The following is a 23894-nucleotide window of genomic DNA, read 5'->3' as shown; positions in this document are numbered from 1 at the left end:
TTTTCAAAGGTGATGAATACGCTTCATGGTACTGATAATACCTACATATAACTGCTGTTTTAGCACCAAATAAAGATAGTAGAAGTCAAGTTCTTCAATCAAGTGTGATGAGACATCACATGCAAATATCGAACACAATGCAGACATGCAGCCTATTCACCAGCTACATTTTTCACAAATGGAAATATTTCATTTCAAATAAAATGCAATTTTTTCACTTCTTATTAGCTATTGCAGCAGTAGTATTTCTTGTATCATTGTAGAACTTAAAATTCCTGTGTCATGGCACAGAACGCCAGCCAGTGCTAGGAACTGTGTATGTGGAAAACAAAGTCATTCCTATTCCCTGTAGAAATATGCATTACTTCAGTATGCTGTAATTACACACACAGTTTGCTCAATAGAAAAGTGGGAAAACTGCAGATGCTTCTTTTTATAGATGCTAAGAAGAAGTTCACATAAACAGGAATGCTAACATTGTCACAAAAGGCAATGGTAATCAGGCAGGAGAAACTCATTTTTATCTTTTCAACACCTAGGAGATAATTTAGTCATCTTAATAGTAAAAAACTCTGTTTTACAACAGAGTTTAAAAAGTCTATCTTATGAGAAAATTTCAACAGTTGTTTAACAGATTGATTCTCTAAGTGTTACAGTTCACTGAATCTTGAATTGTTACTGCAGTCAGTTTTCATTACACTGTTTTCTTTTGACATGAAATTTCCAACACATTCCACTTCAGAAGCACACAATAGCCTTCTACTGAACTGAGAGGACAGAGATTATTGATATAACTCTAAAAGGAAAGAAAAAGCTGAGAGGATTACAATATACTGCAACTACTGAGTACCTGTTTACGGGCTATTTTGCAAAAAGATAAGAACATTTTCTATTGTTATCAGTTAAGAAGACAACTTTTCACAAATTTGACTGGCACAGACTTTTTATATATTTCCAAAATAAAGGAATTTCTGGTATTTTCTGCAACGTGGGTTTACAGAACTTCAGAACAGTCTAAAAAAGGTGATTATATCTGGGAAATTGGACCATATTAGGAAGTAATTTTAAATAATCTAAGTGATCGGCCTTCCTCAACAACTGTGATGGAACAATTTCACATGAATTATAGCTGGAATACTGCGACAGACTGGTCTGCCAAAACAGGGACGAGAAGTATGTGGTACGATCTCAGTTGCTTGAAAACTTAGCTTCAAGCATGTGCTTTAGTGTTTTGCTGGACTCAGCCCTTATGCATCCTCAAGACACATGGTAAAAAAATCTCAATAGAATAGCAACTTGTCAGCTGTTCTTAGGTTTCTTTTAGGTGGTAACTAGTATTTTAGAGAATAGAAAAAGTATCTTGTATTACTCAAGATACAAAAAAATTGTCCCATCTGCAATAAAGAAAACTTTTTATGTCAACAGATTCTATTCTGTTCTAGAGTCTGCTATCCAGTCAATGTCGTAACACCCTACGCAAGTCAATGAGAAACAATTATACTCAGGATTTTGCAAAATCCAACACTACTGACTTAAGTGGAAGCAATCATAGCACCTACAGTGAATTCTTTACCATTTAAATCTCAACATAGAAAATAAGCTGCTGACACATGCTAAAATAAAACAAGTTCTCCCTTGTTATCAAGCAAGAGAGTGTGATCTGCCTGGATCTGAATAAAATATCATGGATTAATTTTACAGAAATCTTTTTTAAGAAATCTTTTGATCTTGTTTTGAAATAGAAACAAACTCACTAAAATACATAGCAGTTACCTGTAAGAGATATCCATATAATGAAAATTAAAATTTTAAATTACAATCTTTAAGAAGAAAGGTTGTGTCACACAATACATAACATTTGAGATATTTTCTCTCGTGGATTTGGAGATACTTAAATATAGAAACTGAAGAGCCAGTAAAGGTAATAAAAATCATATTGAAATATTATCTGATAGGAAACCTAACACTAAAACACTATTAATAGCCTACCATGTTAACACTATACCATGTATAATGCATGAAAAAGTTAAACTAGCTAGATGGCATAATATGAAAACTGTTAGAAAGCTATCTCTCAGCCATGTGTAGTAAAATAGACCTTAAAGACATTGTTGCTCCCCTGACCTTTTATGCCATGAAAAAGGAAGGTGCAAAGGCTTCTAGAGTGTCTCCCTAATAGTGCCAGCCAGTAAGAAAAATATGTAATTTCTCCCATTTATGCTCATACAGTGGAATGCATACAAACTTCTCTATAATTTTTATGAGTCCATATCTAAAAGTCTTTATTCAGTTTTATTCCTACTTTTTTCCTACTTCAATAGCTTTTACTGATTCCCTAGATTTCTCTACTTAATGTCTTTATTGTAACAGCAAACATTTGTTTTACTCAAGATTTCTATTAGTAATATTCTATTCTTCTGTAGATAAAATACACAGTGGGTAGAAATGGTGCAGATTTCTGTTCTGGTTTTACCTCTTATCCCTGATACCTAAGACAGAGTTCCACAGAAAAAAAGGTTTCATACCTAGATTTATTCCTGACAACTACTAATAAAAATAATAGTTGCCTAACATTACTGGCAGGTGTTCAGTATGATCTATTCTGAAGCCCTTCTCAGTCTCCTCTCATACCCAAATGTTCCTTAAAGATCAGTATGATATATTCTGATAAACTAATTCTCTGAAGAGGACTTATCTGACAATATGTGCTCGCCCTGCTGGCCACTTTCCCAAAAGGAACAATACCTTGCTCCATGAGCACGGGAAGGTGCATGTACCGCAGGATGCAGTAGAGACGAGTTTCTAAAACGTCAAGCTGAGAGTCTATTAATGGTTGCAAAGAAAGTTCAAATGTGATTATGAAATTTCAGAAAACAGCAGTCAGAAGAGGTCCCCTTCCTCTGGGAAAGGCAGTAAGACCAGACTTTTATTTGCTGGCTATTATGGTTTATAATCAGAGGACCACTAATAATGCCTATAGCGCCTATAATCACTGTCAGCTGCTCAGCAGAGGTCAAAAAGGCAAACTGAATGTTAGTGATTATTAAGAAAGGAATAAAGAACAAAACAGAGAAAATCTTTATGCTACTGTATGGATCTTGATCTTCCCTAACTGGGGAGGTATAGTAAATAGCACCTACAAAAAGATGTTTGAAAGTACAGAATGACTCGCTTACAAGAAATTACTAAGTAGGAGCCATCAGCTTGTGCTTCCCCAGGTCCTCCTCCTTGCCTTTATGGAAGACGTGTGTGAGGCTTGCCTTTTTGAGCCACAAGGAACTTCCATTGATCACCAAGACTTTCAAAGATGATAAAGCATAGCCTCACAGTGACATTGACCAGCTCCCTCATCACCTTGGGTGCATGCCGTCTGGTCCCATGGACTTGTATATGTCCATTTTACTTAAGTGGTTCTTTATTGTGCCTTCTTCTACTGCAGGTAATGCTTCATTTCCTCAGGCTGCGTTGCTAGGCTCAGGGACCTTGGAGGCCTGGCAGCAGATCTTATCAATAAAAAAAACAGTGCAACGAAAGCATTGAGGCCTCTCCCATGTCCCTTTTCACTAGGTGCCATGTCTGACTGAGTGGTGAACCCACAGTTTTCTTGGTTTTCCTTTTGCTGATAATGTACTTACAAAAGTTCCCGTCCTTGCCCTTTGCAACCTTTGCTAGTTTCAGCAAAACATTTGTTCCTGACATAATGCTGAACACGTATGCCTATACCAAATGCAAAATCACAACTCCTTGAAACAGTGCTATGTTTTTACTGGAGGTCAGGAAGAAAACAGTTGTACCACAGACCCACAAAAGGAGAATTTTCATCCTTGCCACCAAAACTATGCCTTGTTTTTCTACCTGGCACTTCTCTGTCCCCATTTTCCTATTGTTTCACCATTTTTTTTTAACTTTTTTGTTGATTTTCTTATTTCTGTATGAGTCATACATATGGATTAAAAAGTAGTTACAGTACAGAGGCCATTCTCCCAGACTGTGAAAACATTACAGTAGGTCGTATTTCCGTTACAGACCACTTGAACCATGTCCCTTGAAGAAATCTCTGTAGCTTTATTTGGGAATAAAGAGGGGATTTGATTGGAATTTGACTAGCTGAGCAGGGATTAGAGAACAGTATGCTTTAGTTAATAATTTTCTTTACATTTCTAAGGTAAATTAAGAAATTTCCTGCAATTCCTTATGAACAAAAAAGCAACATCTGTTTTTGTGAGACAAAGAAAGCCACTCTGTGCTGAGATCACATGTGATAGAATGGAAACAGACTTTAAAAACCTCAGAGGCCTTTAAAAACAGTCAGAAATGGTTAAAGTTCAGGAAGATCTCTGAAACCTACTTTTTTGGGGCACATGACAAACATTAAAAGCACATAGGAAAATGTAAAGAGACACTCATTATAATACTAATGTTGAGATTCACAAAATGACTTTCAAAAATAAAACTAAACAGGAGGTCATTTCAGAACTGCTTGAATTTCTACTGAAAACAGACGTAAATAAGTAATTTGGGTTTCCTATTAGCGTACTGTGAATTCCTTTCATTTGTAATTCACAATAATGACAGAGCCCTACCTTAAAGAAAAGTATTTCAGAAATGTGTATATAACATATCTGTAAATATACAGATTTCTACTGCCCTATAGATGCCATGCCCTCCCCTGTTTGTCTATATCTATCTGTATTCCTACATTATTTTTTGGAGGCAAGAACCATCTGTGTCCTGTATTTTACACTACCTGCAGTTACAGGGTTTTGGTCCACAGATGACAGTAATAATAATAATAATAATAATAATAAATGAAATATTGAATGTAATTTGTTTTATTTGTCCTTTTTGAGGAATGTATGGGATGAACTACAGTTGACTAGTGATGATGAGAAGGCAAATTAAATATGGGTAAGTATGAGAAGGGCTACACTGGTAAGCAAATGTATACTTAAAGCTTAACCTCTTTTAAGAGAGGATCCAGAACAGTATTAAAAATCCAGTGGTAGCCTCTCAAAGCCTTTTTGTGTGCTTGTCAGATTGTCTAAAATCCTCAAAGAAAGGCCTGGGAAACTAACACATGCTGGTAGGGAACCTGTTCTGCATCTATCACATTTTTATTAGCAGTAACAAAAGCAATGATGCACAAGTTGGAATTTCAGAGTCTGCACCACTTCAGGTTTAGAAATAAAATCTTAGATTAACTGTCAAAGACAGCAAACATGGCACTACAATACTGTGATAAAGCTGATTATAATGAAGTAAATAAATTCAGGTTTTGAGGCTGATCAAAGAGAGCATATTCAGCATTTCCTAAGGTGATACATTTATTTTTATCTTTCCTTAAACAAGGAGTAGTTTTCACTATTACTTTCCAGCATGCATAAGTGTTTATGTCAGGATTTTACATATTAAAAAGAAGTTTATGCAATTATACCCCCTCAAGAGGGCAGTTCCATGTACAAGGAAAAATTTCTTCTCCTCTTAGAAAAAAAACTCTAGTTCATTTCCAAGATTCTGACAATTTAGATAAATACAGTCCAGATAAATTATTGGTTAAAAATAAGAAACAAAGGATAAGAGTAAGTGAATTTCTGTAGGAATCTGGGATAGGACTTCTGCTATTTAATACATTCATAAATGAGCTGGAAAAGAGGGTGAACAGTGAGGTAACAAAGTTTAGTCATGATAGAAAGTTACTGTGGTAGTAATGTGAAGAGCTGATTGAGAGAAATTTCAGAAAGCCCTTACAGAACTGAGTGGCTGGAAAATAAAACAGTAAATGAAATCTGATGTGTCAATAGATGTAAATAATACACATGGGGAAAACAAATCCTTCTGTCACATACACAAAAAATGACAGGTTCTGAACTGATCATTTCCACTCAGAAGCAGATCTTGGCATTATGTTAAACAGTTCCATGAAAACATGGAATCGGTGCTTGGGAGCAGTCAATAAAGCAAATCAAATATAAGAAAATACTAAGAAAGGAACAGAGAACCTACTTATGCCACTGTACAAATTCATGGTTTGCCTGAACCTTGAATATCCTGTGGAGTGCTTGTATTCTCATCTGGAAAAGAATATTTATTTAGAAGTGGAAGAAATTCAGAGAAAGCAGGAAGGATGATCAAAGGTATGGAATGGCTTCCATAGAAGAAACAACTGGGTAGCCTGTCCCCTTCAGCCTAGAGAAGGGGCATATGATGGAAGTCTACGCATCAGGCAGGACAGGGAGAACAAAGTGCCATAGATATGAAGATAGGGGGAGTCAAGTTCAGGAGGTTAAAAAATAAAGCAAAGTGTTTCTTCATGCAGCAGGCAGTAGACCTGTGGAACTCCTCGTCAAAAGACAATAGGGATACAAGAAGTTGACACACAAGACAAGACTGGACATGCAGTTGGAAGAGAGATCCACTGAGGATTAAAGAATTGGCAAACAAATGCATTAATGAACAGGCTCAGGAAATTCCTTCAGCTTCAAATGGTCAGAAGCTGGGAGAGTGTTAGGGGAGTATCACATGTTCTTGACCTGTTCTTATCATACTTGTCTGTCTGTGGAGAACTGTAAGATTCTTCTTACAGGTTGGGCAGATGCTATTCTCAGAAACAAAGGCTTTGAGAAGGACTGGAGGGGTAGGCTCAGCTGATGACTGATTGGAATTCCACACCCCAAAAGGTTTAATAGTACATATGGATAATTCAGTTCTGATGCTTATAGTGTAAGAAGGAGGTAGATATATTGGAGACAGTCCAGAAAGGAATCACAGGTTTAAATAAAGTATTGAAAAACATGCCTTACAGTGAAAAGCACCAGGATCTTAACTTGTCTAATTTATCAAAAAGAAAAGGAGTGATTGATCATAATCTCAACTGTGAGAATGTAGGTTTCTTTCATCTGACAGATAAGGGCCCTACAAAATCCAGTGGTGTAATGCTACGGTTACCCAGTTTTCATCTTGGGAGAGAAATGGGTGTATTTACGCCATTTATTCCAGGGTAGTTCTGGCACTTTACTTATGTGTAGTTCAGAGGATCAAAACCAGAAGCTTCAATTTCCTGAACAGTCAGTGCAGGTTGGTGCCTCCAGAATGGCAATTGTAGGTGCACAAATTAGATGCCTAAAGTAAACAGTGTGAATACAAATCCCCACTTTGTCCCAACCAGAAGTAACTACAAACACAATCAAAAAGCAAGGATGATTGACCATCTGAACAAACTGTCAATTCCTGTTTTTGTCAATGATTATTTATTCTTGTTAATGATCATTTAAAAGCCAATAGAATATGATTTTTCTATCAAAAAAAAAAAAAAGAAAAATGAACTCTAATTTAACTGTAGCTATCGGACTTGAAGCAGGACACATTTCAGGGAAGTTTCATGGTCTTTATCATCCAGAATGTCAGACTAGATGATCCAGTGAGCCCTCTTGACCTTAAAATCTATGCTTCTATAGCTTACTAAGGGGAAAACAAATGAAGTTCATAAATAAGCACCTAGCATTTTATTATCACACATTTTTGCAAGCTACTGTTCACAAACAAGAATCTGTGGGGGGTTTTTTAAATGGTTGTTAGAAAGCAAACACCCTCTTTTTACTGCACTTAAATGGCAGCAGATGAAAAGTCATTCATGATCCTTTTTTTTAAGAAGTAATTAAGACAACATCTTATCGAGGTGTTAGGAGTCTAGTTTCTAAAAGATGTTGGCAAAAGCTGCATTATCAAACTCTATGAAACTAAAACAGCAAACTATAGGTTTAGTTTTCTTACAGTGGGTCTGTGTAATCCCTGCTTTCTCTAATGGCAATTAAGCTCGCTCAAAGGGAACAGTAAGATTTTTATCTTTTCAACTACTGATAATACCTGGTGGCAAACCTTCAGGGAGAAATAGGAATCTTTTTTTTCTCTTTTCAGTTTTAAGAGTTTATACAAATTCTCCATGAGATATAAAAGGTTATTTATCTGAAACCACAGTTCTCTGAGTTCTCCCTCTGCAGAATTTATCAGCCTGATGTCAGTCTCTAGAAATTTTCCAGAGGGCGGTGGGTATCAGAGTTGCTTTCCTTCCCAGCCCAGAGGATTCCAACGCAAAAAAGAGTCCCAGCTACTCCTCAGCTCCTTTGAATTCCTCACCTGAGGTACCAAAGAAGCAAAGAAGGGGAATGTGAACATACAAAAGTAAAAAGTTACTGGTAAATAATCATCTTGAGTAGCTTCTGCTTATTTTTAGTTCTGGCATTAAAAGGCAAGCATGCCTGTAAAATTCCAAGGAAAAAGTTTGAATTAAAAAAAACCCACAACATAAATTCTACTTCAAATTTGGTTATGTTCTCTCTGATAAATCAAATAAAAAATTTGGTGATGCTCAGCAGGACATAAGTGTTGAGGAAATGTAGAGAAGACAATAGCCTATGTAAAATAGAAACAGACATTATCTGATAACTGAACAGGAGGAAGACAACGCTAACTGACAAACCACATCTTCCACATGGGCAAACATGACCAGTTTTTCCCAAGACAGAAGCAATAGCCATAAAAATGTCCCTTCACAGGAACATACTGCAGTTAACATTCCAAAAGCAGACCAAGGATCAACAAGGCCATGAGAAGCAAAATTGCAACTCCATGCAGAGAATAAAGAAAGGAATCAGCTCAAGATTTAGCTATCTATAGATAAGAACCTGCATGTAGGACTTGTGAGTTAGGTGAACAAGCTCCTGGCATAGTCAACGGAGATGTAGTCAATAAAATCAAAAATCTTTTTGTTCTGTGTTACTTGAATTTCCCAGAGATTTCCTCATTTGGACATGACTTCCATTTTCTGAAGGATGCTCTTTTACTTCCAATAGCTTGCTTTAATTGGCTGCTTAACCATGTTAGTGTTTTTCCTGTTCTTTTAGAATCTCAGCACTTCATTAAAATAGGGATAATAATTATGTGGGTGTGTCACAAGGTCATTTATGAAGATGCATTTAGGAGGCTACATACTTCATTCTGAATTAATGAAGCCTATAAAAAGATCATGATAGAATTACCGATTCTGTATTCTGACCTGGGTCTGAAAGGTACAGAGGAAATAAAATGTGGAATATATACTCTGAATGAAGACAAAATAAAATATTAGTAATTGTCCATAACAGTAAGCTTTGTGGATCTGGGACGCTGATTGATGCAGCGGTCCTATAGGAAAAAAGCATATAATATAACTGGAAATTAGTATTAGCATAGAAGCAAAAGTGAAGAGTTAAGGTTTCATACACAAGCATAACTGTGGCAGTTCCTCACTTCTGAGTCTTTGCCCAATATTTAACATTCTTTCAACTTAGGTTTACATGGTTCACTAGATTTTTTTAAAGTAACCCTCGCCTCCACACTCTCCTGGAAATCCAGCCAGATTTTTTAATACACAGTCTGGTTATTTAGTCGTTTCAAGACTCAAACTCAGAGTATAAGCCTTTGGTTCTTGAGGTAGAAAAGTAACTGACAACAGTACTGAGCTCACCTGAAGGTAGGATATCTTTGAATTTAAAATAATCCCTAAGACAAAGATTTTGGGGAAAAATTTTAAACCAATTTATTTTTTTTTCAATGTAAAACAGAGACTCCATCTCCTTCAGTTTTACTGATAACTTCTGTGAGCTCAAAATGTTCTAAAATACTCATTAAGCTTATGAAAAATGTAGATGCTAATGATGCAGCTATCACAGGAAAAGCTGGTAAGTCTCTACATATTTTGTTCTCTAGTTCAAAAAGGCATTTTATCAATAAGTATTTATGAATATTTGATATATCTTCATTGCTAGTTCTAAATATCATATTGTAAATGAATAAAATATATTGCACAGTTACCATATCTCTTTTTTATCAAAAGTTGACAACAGCATGGGGAACTAAACAAACTAGCTGATAGACGGCACCTTGTTACCCTGGTGTCCCTGTGCTCACCCTTAGCACATAGTAAACATGATATAAGTCATGGTTACTTGCCGCTGAAGGGTGAGTTACCTGCCTTTACTGAAGACCAGTAGCCTACATATGGCCATTAGCCTGGAGCAGATGCATAATGGTAGCTTATTATTTCATGTAAAGAGCATTTTCCTAAAGACTGTACTGTCTTCGTGTCTCTCTATCTGTCTGTCTGTCTGGTCCACTCTCCCCCTAACTCCTTCTTGTCCAATTTCAACCAAACATGATGAAAGTGATGTGAAAATAGCATCTGGGTAGAGGATAGAAGCCTTATTAGCATTGCTTTTAGAAAAAAAAAATTAATTAAAAAAAAAGCAGGGAGAGCTCAGCCCTTACCCATTTTGTGGGAAATAATCACTCAGAGCACACAGAGCTCTGAGCTAGCCTCAGGAGATGCTGCCTATTGTCCAGTCATATATAGGGGCTTGAGGAGGGAGATGAAAGCACTTTGGGGAACAGTTATGAGATATATTTTCATACCACTTAGAATTGCTTTCCTAGCATGGTATGGCATTGGTATATAATCCTTATCTTTAGGCAGCATGACAAGCTCTGCCTGTAACATACAAAAAAAATCTTTTTCTCTCATCTTGTTTACTCCAAAGATAAAAAGGAAAAAAAAACTTGTACTGAAAAACAAGCAGCTCCAAGAACAATTTTTGTGCACCGAGCCATTCTGGATATGCACCTGCATTAATTATATTTGGACAAATACATTAAAACCAGCCTAAAACAAACACACTTTCCTGAAGTTTGTGACACTGTTCCACTAGAGGAGTTTGGAAAAAAACACATATTTTGCAATTTCTTACAAGCAGGTCTTGTTAAAAAAAAGGCTCACACCACTCTCCTAAAGTAGGGCAGAGAAATGAGAGCAGTCCCAACTGAATAGTTTGAATGAAGCTTTAATTGAAGTTCAAGATCTTGCACACTGAAAAGAACTCATCCTCTCCAAAAGCTGGCAAGGTGTTCCCAGATTCACTGCAGTCTCTCAGCTTTGCAGATTCTACAAAACTGAATAGCCATGTAAGACTGTTTAAAAATCTTCAAACTAACTCCAGATTCATGTGTAACAACCATGAAGCAAAAGGTCTTTATCTAAAGTAACAAAGTTGCTGGACTTGGGGAAAATTTTAGAGGTTTTCAACACACAATACACACATACATGCACATACATACTTCTCTTCAAAAGAAGGCTTCGTTTGTTTTTAACAATAACAGAAATGTTAATTATTTTGGAATCTCTTGTCTCTAATGCAGAAATGTTGCCAGTTATAAGGCAGAAGGATACAAAACATTGCAAATGCCTCACACTTGTTCAGGAAAACCATTTTTACTATTTTACCCTTTAAGTGAAAATAAGTCACTCTGTAGTATTTGAAAGTGCTCTGAATGGAAAACAGATACAAAATAATTTTTTTTAGCTCCTATTTAATACATGAGAGCAAAAGAAAGAGCAATTAATTTGCCCAGAGCAAGTACAGAATTAGACAGAGTCTGCCAGACTTCAGCAATCCAGATAGTAACACAGAGGGAAAATGTACATATCCAGATTGAAACCTGCATACTGAAGTTTAAAAAAAAAGAGCCTTTTTTTTTAAAGAGCTGTTTTCCTTATTTCTATGGAGAATTTTACCATTTATTTACAAACCAAACAGACTATACTGTACATGTTCTGCCTTTTATACTATACAGTGCAGAATCACAATTTTCATTTGCTGGAATTTTTTCTTGTCTTGCAGTGACTATGTTAAACAATACACTTGAAAAGTTTGCAAGGGTCATCCCCACTGGTACAGACAATTAAGATACACTCTAATAATCAGAAAATATTTTTTTCAATTCTTCCTGTTAATTATTTTTTTCAGGGAAATAAAATTCCCACTCAGTGTTATTTTCTTCTAAAAGCAGCAGCCTATGATTTTACAGTCCCCCAGTGCAGCTGGTGTTTAAAACACTAGAATTCCAGCAACCTAAGTACTTTATCTGTGAGCCTGTATAGATAAGTACTTTGCAGTCACTATACCAGCATTTTTCAAAGGAAGTATCCAATTTCATTATGTGACCTCATTTTTTCTGTTAACTACTTTAAATGCCTGTATCAAAAACCAAGGCATATTTTTCCTATAAACTGAAATCGCTGATCATTTATTTTCTAGATTGTCATGACAGATCACAAAGAACATACTGTACGTTACATATACTGACATTACTGCAATCTCAAACCAAAAATGTTAAATTTAAAATCTTACTTATCATCTGAAATACTTGCACAACTGTAATCTAATAATCAAAAAATAAAGACATGTATAAATAAGGAAATAATACAAACCAATTTTTCTCTGTGTTTTCAGGTAAGTGATCAATTTGCAAAAACCTTTATTTTCAGATGTTAAACAATCTTGAGAAGCCCATTAGTCAAACAACTTAATGGCTCATATTTTCAGTTAATGTCCCAAGAGTCATTATCAAGAAACAAACAACCTGTAATGGTTTTATCTTGCAGTTAAATCAACTGAGTTTGAGTTTGTTTATTTTATCAGAAAGTAATTTACTTACGAACTTCCCTTCTGAGATTAGAAACATTTTGTGCCTTATGAGACAAAGTAGAAGACAGGGAGTGATTCAGGTGCTTAGATATAGCTGACTGGAGCACTTTTAGTTGCCCTAGAGTTGTCTGAGACTTCTGTACGGGGCTGGCAGATATGGCACAGGACCTAGGAGAGACACACACTCTTCCAGAGTGGCAGCTGGAGCCCAGACAAGATATTCTGAGGTGCCTGTAATGGTACTAAGCACTTGTGTTTAGGTACCTGAATTAGTCGGACAATGCATATCACTTTGGCAAGCCCCAAATTTGCTGCTATTTCACATACTCCACACTTCTGTTTTTACAAAATATTTTGGCTGTCTCCCAAATGGTATATTGGCATTCTCTGTTCCCATGAATTCTTTTTGTCAGATTTTGGCAAAGAAGCTGAAAGTGTACAGAAACTTTCGTGGAACTGTTTGTGAGGGGGCACATCCAATTCCTTTTTTTTTTTTTTTTTTTAAATAAAACTGTTTACTTTACCCTTCCTTCCCCTCCCCCTGTGGGAACATGCCACACAGAATCCAGCCCCGCATTCAGTTTGCCTACAGACAGTCCAGTGACTTGATTTTCCTATATCCTACCCAGAACTTTAAGGCTCAAAAGATAATTATTTCTTAAGGTTGGAGGGTCACTTCTCTTGTGTCTCCCAGACTACAGGTGGATTCTGCACGGTGCTTGTTCCTGTTACGCTGTGCTTCCAGCTAAGTCATAGCGCTCTCCCCATCGCCACTTCCCTCCCCAGTCTCACAGGGTGTGCGAGCTCGCTGCATCTCCTGCCTGCAAAATACGAACACCCGCAGAGGGTTACGGTCTCCCCTGAATCACGCCGGTGTACTCACAGGGTCTGGGTGTCCTGTGGAAGGCTGGGAATGAAGTGGATGTCCCTGCAAGTGATTTTGTAGTCCTCCCAGTCAGAGCACTCGCACAAGGCTGAAGGACACCTCTCCGTGCCTTGGCTGCGCAGCGCCAGCACCAGCAGCACCTGGAAGGCCGCCGGGAGGCACAGCATCTTCCGCCGCCCTCGCTCCAGCTCCGCCCGGCTGCTCCGAGCGCGAGGCCGCTGCCCCGCGGCGCCAGGCGGCTCCGAGGAAGGCGGCTCCTCTGCCGGACGCCGTCCGCCTCCCTCCGCCCCGAGCGGGGCGCGGAAAGGTGGCCCCAGCGCGGCTCCCTCCGCGGGGCAGCGCGCTCCCGCCGCGCCCCCGCCCGGGGCCACCTGCGCGGGCGGCGGGGCGGAGCGGAGCGGCCGGTGCCAAACCGCGTCGCCCGCGGGCAGGCAGCGGGCGAGCCCGCCGCGCCGCGCTGTGCACGGCCAGGGGACGCGCCGTCCAGCGCCGCGGCAGCAGGCAGGAGGGCGGGGGCTGGCTGAGCGCTCTCCTCGGGCACCTGTAAAGGCAGCCAAGTTAAGACAGGCGTTTTTCACCACCTGAATATTCGCTAACTGTAAAGCAGATGTGCAGTAACTGTAAAGCAGGCATACAGAGCACTTAAAAGTCGAAAAAAGAATAATTTTGAAAACCACATGAGCAAAACGGAGATGAGAGAACAACATTTTCCACATTATCAGAAAAGATGAAATCTTTTCCCCAAAAAAGAATGGAGGAAAAAAATCTCTAACCTTGCGAGAAATGAAGTGGAATTATCATCACTTGAAGTAACAATCTGCTATAGTCACATTCCTTTAACTTTTTTCTTTTCAGCTAAGTGCCAGTGTTTTCGTCTCCTCATAGATTTTGTAGGTGTGTAGGTATGCTTTCAACAAAAATGTTTGTAACTCTCTAGGGAAGAGGAAACTTAAAAAAGTAACATACATAATAAAATTAGACCACAATGTTTTGGGGTAAATAGTTCTCCTTCAGCCTGATTAGAAATACCCCAAAGTAATGAGTACAACATAGCAGACATTATTCTGCTATAACTCTTAAGTCAGTTCATTAGTATGTACTTCCTAAATATAAGTAATGCCCACAGAATATCTTTTTAAGGTGAGAAAATACTACTATGCTCTTAAAGAGAGAAAATTAAAATCCTGACCTTATATTAGTGCTAAATCTTATGCTAGCACTAGATCTTATGTTAACACTAGACTTATGTTAGTACTAGATCTTCTGCAAGTGAGGAATCCCATCAGATAGATTTATCCTGCTTTGTTAGGTGTATTTTTAGGGGAGTCCCAGTGAAAGTAATGCAAGTTGAAGCACCCTACCACAACCAGAATGCCCTAGGCAAGTTCACACTGCAGCAAGAGTAAAATTCCCTTGGGAATGCTGACTGTCCCCAAAGCTTTGTGCTCCACTTAGCTGTGTCCTCCTTGCACACTCCTCCTAGCTGTAGCTCACTCTGCAGGCCTAAGAGCCATCACCTTCCACCACCTTTTGTTGTCCATGCTGATCTGTCTAAATAAAAATGAAGCAACAGGCAGATCACTGTATTTCAAGGCCGATGAACAAGAGAGCTGAGCGCTCCACTGAGGCAAGGGAAAAGGCGTGACTGTGCCATGAAGTCAGGTGTGGAGCTCATCTGTAACTGTAAACCACTTCGGTCGGTACTGAGGGAGACAAGTTTCAGGAAGAAGAAAGCCACAGGCAAGTACACGTTCTGAGGGTGGAAGCATACCTATTTCTGGGCTGCTATCCCATCCCAGCCCCTGTGGAAGCAAGCCACACCATATCCTGTGTGCCACAGTAATTCAGGGTCAGCAAATGCAACATCACTACAGTTACCAGAACTTTTTGTATGCAGAACAATCTGCTGGCTGGTCTACCCCCTTATTGTTGCTGTCTAAGACATCCAGGGTAATATTGCAAGGCTTTCATGAGGCATGGCCTGTCTTACTGTTTCAGGGGCCATGGACAAGACACACATTCTCATCCATCTATCATATTCACAGCTGTGGGACACAATTGTATCATGTCATAACTCTCCAGCTTCTTACTAATTTCTGAGGGCAACTCATGGCGGGGGGGGGGAAGGTTGTGGTACAAGCTTAGGGTTCCTTGCCATGTGCCTCAAACCATCCCATTGACCCTTCCCAGATCTGGAATGAACACTTTGGTGCCAAACCCTTCTGCGGGGAGGCACTGTGCCAGGAACTTCAGGCCTTGTCTCCGTATGTCTCCCCACACTGTCATGGTCTCCATGGTTTAGGCTGCTGAAGCCACATGATCATAATTTTTAAAAATGAAATGCAGATACATCAAAGAGCAAACAAGAGTAAAAGTTTAGTGAAGCAGAACAAGGCTGGGTTTGGGTCCTCTACTTAAAGATAGTAATCAGCCACTTAGTTAACTTTACCTAATAATCTATGTTTTACAAAATCAGACAGTGCTACAGCCCAGGATTTTCCCAGAATAGCAAACTTCTCTGCTGGATTGTTCTTATTGCTAAAGTATCCAGCTACTCCTGTGGGTATTGTATGCAGTATTACAACAGGACATGACAATCCTTTTGTGCTGGGCAAAGAAATATTTCTTCTGTCTCAGGTTGTCATAGATCAGTACAAAATCATCCAGCAAAACAAATGTGTCACCTAAGGAAATTCTGTCTTCTCTGGAACCAAATCTTTTACCTGTCATGAGTCTGTCCTACACTTTATTCCCAGGCAGTGGGTGCAAGTCATACATCTGTTCATCCAGCAAACAATATTGCCTGACACTGTCCAGAAGCAGCTTGTCAACTCTGGGCAGCAACATTAAACTCTTCTTCCAACTTAATCTCTGTCCTCTCATAACCAGTCTTGATGACCTAAAATGACTCAGAGCACAACAGAGGAGTTGCTTTTGTCAACAAGCAAGGCCTGGCTAGCAGAAAGAGACTGGGGATATGTATCCCTTCTTTAGTGACAGTACTGCTGGGGTAATTTGCTGCAACCTCTTGTGTATCCTTCACCTGAAATAAAGTGTGAGTTGTGTTACATGTGGTCATTAGAACCTGCTGAATCACCTGACTGGTTGTCATTTTCCTAAATTTAAACCAGTTAGTAGTAGAGCTGTGGGAATCAGATGTTGCCAGCACAAAGGAGAAAAGGGTGATCCACTTTTAGTGCTCAGAGGGATTCCGTGTTGGTTATGTTTCTGGTCAATCAGGGTTAAATTCATTACAGTTCTTGATGTCTGTTACCTTCCCTATCCTGAAATTTTGTCTGCATAGGTGCTCCTTTCATTTTTGTGTATGATGCTCTACCTCAGTCATCACTTTTTGTATCATCTCAAACATAGTTCAGCATGGTCATTATCTGTCTGATATGCTATCTGGTCTGATAGCTGACTAAGCTTCCACAGCATTTTCTCCACATTTCACTGATGTCAATGGTGGCCTTCTATTTTCTGTTGTTTGGGGCAGTTGCTACTTGCAAAAATATAAGATTAGGCATAGGATTGCTGCTTAGTAATCCCCACAGGGACTGGAATCTCATAATTCACAGGATGGATAGGCAAGTGGTAGTTTGGATGCAAAGCAATCTGGGATAACAGGCAGCATGTGAACTGCACTTTGAACAAGGTCAAATCTGCTCTGCTAGGTGGTCCCTCAGTGCACATATCTGGCATAGATGCTTTCTGAACCAAGTCCTCAGGGTGAATTTCTGCCATCGAAATGTAAAAATCTCAAAGTCTTCATAAATGTAGGCAGTAATAACATGCCTACTCATCATTCTCCAAGGAGCTGACTGTTCAAAGGTACAGTTCAGGTGCAACCATCACTCTCTCTTTCCTGGAGTCACCTATGTCAAAAGCAAACCGGGTGGCTAGGAAATATCTCAGTCCTTCTGCACAGGTACACACTGTACTGCCACACTAACCTCTAACAACCTAACTCAAAGCACCTTCATAATTGATGTTTTCAATCTTGCTTCCTGAAAGGGCCAACAGCTGTGCACCAGTTGAATTAAGTGCTGAAAAATATCAAGTGGGGAATGATCCAGGCCATTTCTGAGTAGCTGTTTTGGTTGGGTGGGGAGACTGGGGGAAAAAGTGGTAGAAATTACTTAGAAATTGTCTTGTTTTTTCTCCCAGGTATACATCTCAAGCACATGGACTGAAATGAACCCAAGCTTGGATCTCCAGTTTAAGTCATTTTTTACATCAAATTTGAAAAGAATTTCAAGAAGAATGAAGATTTTAGGCCACTTAGGCCTTTAAACAGAAAGAACTATTACAGACTTAAGTGTAATAGAATTAATATCAGCTATAATATATCCCCAGATTTATCTGCCAAAAAGTAATTTTTGAATAGATTTCTGTCCTAATACATAATTTTAAGAGGATCTTCAATTAGGTGTATGGAGGCTTAACAATCAGTATTAACATTTTCTTCTTATGTAATTTGCTTTTGAAACAGATAGAAATAAAAAGGCCACATGAGAAAGCAGTATTATTGGATTAAAATAATGCTACCTTTAAAATTGTAAGAAATAGAAGGCATTTTATTTTTTTATAGCATTTTTAAGAAAACATCAACCTTCTTCCATGAGTGTGTGTGTCTGTGTCTGTGTGTTACCTGGCTTGGTAATTTGTTTTTGTTTTTTCTCCCAGGGCTCTCTGTGGATAACTGAAGAATTGAAGTGAGGGTTTCCACAGGAAACCAGTAATGCAAACACTTAGCCACAGAAAACCCAGGGATTGTTTTAATGAACGGAGTTATTCATTTTTGTTAAGTTTTCAATAAATTGTAGAACAGCAAGGAAGTTCCCAAAATCTGCCGCTGGGTACATTTATGAACTGTTTTAATCAAAATACCTCAGACTTGTATAGGTATGTCAAAATGACATCAGTCCTATTCAGGTTCATGAAAAAGCTAATGTAGAATTTAATGAATTAAAGCAAATGCTAATCTACATAGGTTTATAGAAGAGATGTCCTTTTAAATAATTTGAATTTGACTAGTTCTGCAAGCTATATGACTTTGCTCTATACAATAATATGAGGCAGTATGTAATCCATTTAATGTGTAACAAGCTAATTAAATCATTCCAGTTTCTTAAGCACATTATTGCATATAACAAACTGCTTGACAAATCTCAACATGTCATTGTAAATAAGGAGTCCAAGCAAAGTGGACGTCTCTTGTGAAATCACAGAAGTATTGATTTTGAACATTATAGCATCTAATGTTTTCATTGTCAATCTGAAATTATGCAGGTTACACTGACAGAATTCAGAAGCAGAAGAGAAAGTTAGAGGAACTAACTGCCCTGCTTAACAAAGTTAATTTCAAAATTGTTGTATTGCTTATTTGTTTCTATTACTGTTCTAACGTATTTTTCTTTTTAAATTACAACAGTGATTGTTTTTCCTGTAGAGGGTAAAAGGATTATTTGTAACTGAGAAGAAAATGTCAACATGTTGTCTTGATTTAAAATGGTGGCATATTCCACTCCACCTCCCCCACTTTCATTCTGAATTCATTGTTACTTTTGCTGTATTACTGTGTGTGGACTAGGCAAAGGAATAATAGTTTTATTGGTGGGCAGATAAGTAGTGTCAAGATCTGAGTCATTTTAGTGGGTTATCATAAACCCAATCATATTCATCCATTTGGTGTATTAAAAGTATCCTTATGCTAATTGCCTTTAATAATAGGCTACTCTGCATCAGCTACTCCATAGTAACTGTGCCACAGGCTCTTACACAAGAGGAAGGGTAAGTTGCCCTTCCTTCACTGAGGGCAAAGTATTTTGAATTACCTTTCATTTAGTAGGAGGAGGACCATGCACATAGGTATTGGTATTAGAAGCTTTGGTATGCCAGCTGCTCCATGAAGAGTCCAGGAAGAGTTCAGGAAGGAATAAATATCTTCCCAGATATTACTAAAGGCTCAAAAATGGCAGCTATAAAAGACTGCAGACCAAAAAAATAGCAGGGCTGATACTGAAGTTGTAAATGTTCTGAACAGGTTTCAATAGAAGTAACAACTGTTTAATACGTAGTTTTTTCTAGACTGGAGCCCTGAGTGAGAGAGGCGCTGGATTCCCCTAATGCAGGGCCTAATAGCTGTGAAGGCTGGCCACATGGTGTTTCCACAGGAGCTGGCTAAACTCTTGGAAAAGTTATGCTGTAAATGTGATGGCATCGTTTACATTGCAGTTTCTAGCACAGCTAGAAATGTCAGCCAGAGGTCTGCAGTCACAGTTTGTTCTGTGAGGGCCCCGAGGGCCTTGGCTGCCCTGGCCAGCCACCCCCGGACCCCCTGCTCCCTGACGAGGCTCCCTGGGTGCGCTGGGCCTGCCGTGTCTGTGCCTCGGCTCCAGTCTTCGCTCCGGCCTGGCTCCTGCGGCTCCTGACTGGACTCCCTGGGCGGCCCCTGGACCCGATGCGGTGCCCTGTCTTGTCTGGGTCCGTGGGCACGGCTGCGGCCTGTGCCGTGGGCACCCCGGCTCCTGGCCTGCCCTCCCTCGCGGGGCAGCCTGCCTGGCCCTGGGGGCGTCGACAGGCCTTAATGGCCCCGACCAGGCTCCCCTGGGGCCTATCTCCCACAGCCCGCTGTGGGCCCGGGAGCCCACTTCAGCCCAGCGCAGGCCTTCTGTCCCTGTCCGTGCCTGTGCCAGTGCCAGTGCCGGTGCTGGTGCCTTGCTCATTTGGACCCTGACATGAGGGCCAAATTCCCATCCCATCCCATGCCAGCCCATCCCATCCCATTCTCAACCCATCCCAGTCCCTGGAGGTGCCCGGGGCTGGGGCTGCCCTGGCTGCCCCTGGTACGCCACTCCCACAGGGGGTGGTGGGACAGGCCCTGGCTGCGAGGCCAGCCCTGACGTAACCCTGCTTGTTTCTCCTTGATGCCTTCTGTTTTTTTTTTTGTTCAACCTATTCGTTAATGGGTAGGTGGGTGGTGGATTGAAAAAGTACATTTCTAAGTCTACAGATGACCCCAGGCTAAGAAGGTCTGCAAATTCTGGGTTAGAATTTAAAATGACTGATAATTTAACAAGTTGTAATTCAGTAACGACAAATGCAAGAAACTACATGCAAGAAAGCACTTTCTGCATGGTTGGAAAAGGGAAATATTATGCAGCTATTCCACTTTACTTTGCATTTACAGAGTTTCTGGAGTTCTGTATCTGGTTTTAGGCACTACATGTTAAAAAAGAAGTAGACAAATTGGGGATTATTCAGAGGACAGTAATGAAAATAGAAGGTTTAGAAACATAACCCATATTGAAGGAATGATGGAATAGCATTTAGAAAAGTTAGTTTAGAAAAGACTGCAAGTATCTTAGCATGTAAAAAAGACCAATAATTGGTAGTTCTGACCGTATCAGTTTTGAAAACTGATCGTATTTAGTAGCTCAAAGATGACTGGCCATTTGCCATCCCATGTAGAATATTAACGTATGTCCTGTTTTTCCTTATATATTAAAAATCTTAATGTATTAAAAGGTACCTCCACAATTACAAATATATTCTTAAGAACAGATTCTAAAAATCCTGTATACCCTGAGTACACAGAAATGAAGCCATTTTAAGTGATGAATATTGCTTATGCTCCAATTCCAATAAAAAAAAAAGACAGAAAAATCTCTTCTAAAACTCAAGTATATTGCAGATTTTTTTTTCCTGATGCCTTTTCAGATTTGCCCTCCATTTTCCTATTACTTTCAACATAGCAAAAGTAGATGCACAATTTTCTCTGTTACTGGTGCTCCCTCTAGTGACAGTTGCAGTCACATTGTGCTTTTCTGTCAAGCACTGCAAGGCTCTGAATTCAATTATTAAGGTGATACTTCTTCTTCTTTTTTTTTTTTTAATAGCAACATTACTTTTTACTATTTTGTCTGCTCATTTACTGAATAAAATAGTAAAAGAGTAACGAATATGCAAAAATTAAGAAAATTTAGCACTGAATGCACACTTTCCATTTATGTTTGTCAGAGAATTCCAGGGACGAGCAGATTAAATAGATCTTCAAAGGTCTTATCAAGTCATCACTGTATCCTCTACTTCATACAAGCTGAAGCTGAGGCACAGTGAAATGAGATGGTGTCTAGTGTATTTGACATACAAAATTTAGTTTGACCTTGGCAGTCAAGAGATCATTTCCTTGTGTAACAGTAACTTAGAATATGCTGGGTAATATGGGGGCTGTGGAATATTATATATCCAACCTATATCCAGCAGGAGTAATTGATAGATATTCAGCACTGCCTTTTATTCAGAGGGGCCTGCAAACACAGTCTGAATAGACTGTTGTCTAAACAGAGTGCAAAGACAGTGTGTCTGGAATAGCTTATTCATGTACTACTGTGCCTGAGCTAATGCAAGGAGCCCAAACTAGTAAGCCATATACAGCCTCAACTCACTTTTGGCGTATCTCCTTTGGTGTATCTGCACTTAGAGCACAGTGCATGAAATATACTGGCTTGGAAGAATCAGGTCAGGTCCAAGGATGTTAATTAACCTGAGTTCAGCGTCATGAAAACTTTGCTACAGTGTTCTCCATCTCCAGATAGCCCTGGAATCTAGGAGGGAAAAGGACTTTATATAATTATTTCTAGATGAGGAAGATTGCAAACATACCAGTGTTAAGCCTTGATTCATTGCTCAAGTCCTTTGCTATCCCAATGCTTGTTGCACTGGAATTAATAAGATGCACCACATAATTCCTGCCAGATTTGATACAGTATCTTGGGTATCCTTGCACTGGTTGTATGGTTTATATACAAACCAGAAAACCACAACAGGTTCTTGCTTCCAAAGAAGCAATTAGCTCTAATTGATATTCTGTGTTTAAACCCCTCAAGGGATTACTAGATATCAACAGTTAAATCTTGTAATATCTGTATAAGGAAGTGTTCAAGCTGGGAAAATCATTCAGTAAAGAATAGAATAAAGTCTTATATCTTTTCCAGTTTATCAACTTGTTTAGCTGCTCTAAACGCTTACAAGATATGCCAGTTCCTACCTGTTCCTATTTTAGTATCTGAAGTAACTTCTGTTCTGTCAGAAAATGTTACATGCTTTGGCACAGTGCCACTCACCACACCAAGTGTTTGAACAGCTAATGAAGGAAAGTTACTGCAGGTTTTTGAAGATTTGTGTCTATATAACCAATTTATCTCCAACTTCAAATATTGGTAGTTATAGAACTTTATGGAATTTTAAGGAACTCTTGTGCTTTTCCTTTTTATTTATTTATTTTTTCTTTAACAATAAAGAACCATGAAAAGGCTGTAGAAATTAAAGTACTCAGCTGCTGGAAAGTGAATAGGAGCTACTCCTGTGTAAAGTCTGAGGTCTGCCAATTCTTAATGTGCTCTGAGAGAATAGTAAGATGAAACTACCCCTCGGACTTGAGTGTTTAATAAAGCTGACAACCATGAAAGCTGTTTTCAGGCAGGTACACTTGTAATCTTTCTTATCCAGGAAGGCTTACATGATGTCCTCTCCCAAACACGGGGGCAGGAGGAATAGAACATAGATGCCTTATTACAGTTACAAGTCCCTTTCTTCCTGTCTGCATTTATCCTAAAAGCTCTCTGTTTTTTCTCAGGCTTATATTGCCTATATCTCTTCAGCTAAGGTTGACTTTCTAGTCGTTTTTGTCCGATTCCATTCTGTTTTGCTTGCATCTCTTGCATGGGTCTCTAGGCTCAGAAATAACATCCAGCAAAAACTTACCTGCCCTCATAATTCAGACTTCAGACTGACCTTGTATCTTTCTTTGACCTGGGTGATGACACATGCCTGCTTTGGTTTGGAGACCATTAATGTTTAATAAAGGAGTGTGACTGTTTATTATAACAATCATGAATCAAATGTGGCCTTTAAGCTCAGTGACAATTCATCTAGTCCCAAATGTTTCACCTTCTTGTGCATCTATGACACCTGTTCATGAAGGAATTTGAGCTCACCTCAAACCAAAATGACTTTATAAAATGTCATGGGACAAATCAATTGAACATTAGAAAAAGAACCAGGTCCAAATGATATTCACCCCTAAATTCCAATGGAACTTGATGACTAAAGCAGAGAAGCTAGTGATTTTGTAGTGTACTTCTCAATTAACATCCTTTTTGTACTAGATGACTAATTATTCTGGTATTTTAAAAAGAATTTCTAAGGAAAACCAGAGAACTACAGATCTGACAACTGTAGTGGGTACATCAGTAGAAACTTAATTAAGCGTAAAATTATCAGTCACACATAAATAAGATCTTTGGAGGAATAGACAATACAGCTTTTCTGAAAGGAAGCCTTCTTCACAAATTTTGTTTAAGTCCTCTGAAGCAGTCTACAGAAATTTAGATACGGTTAACTTGGCTTTTCAAACAGCTTTCAGCAAGGTCCCCAAGCAAAGGCTCTTAAATTATGCAGCAATGGAGTAGAAAGGAAGAAGTCTTCCA

At 39.0% G+C, this 23894-nt stretch overlaps 1 protein-coding gene across 1 annotated transcript in view; it reads right to left on the bottom strand.

Moving 5' to 3' along the window:
• TSHR (thyroid stimulating hormone receptor) overlaps nt 1-13568 on the bottom strand; it is a 67034-nt gene extending 53466 nt beyond the window's left edge. The window contains exon 1 of the mRNA XM_013940978.2: nt 13399-13568. Within this exon, the coding sequence (XP_013796432.2) occupies nt 13399-13568 (170 nt within the window). The remainder of the gene's footprint in view (nt 1-13398) is intronic.
• Between the last annotated feature and the right edge of the window lie 10326 nt (nt 13569-23894).

Source organism: Apteryx mantelli, chromosome 4, assembly GCF_036417845.1.
Source record: "Apteryx mantelli isolate bAptMan1 chromosome 4, bAptMan1.hap1, whole genome shotgun sequence".
Lineage (NCBI taxonomy): Eukaryota > Metazoa > Chordata > Aves > Apterygiformes > Apterygidae > Apteryx > Apteryx mantelli.
The sequence above is the reverse complement of the archived record's forward strand: the minus strand, read 5'-3'. Positions and strand labels throughout refer to the sequence as shown.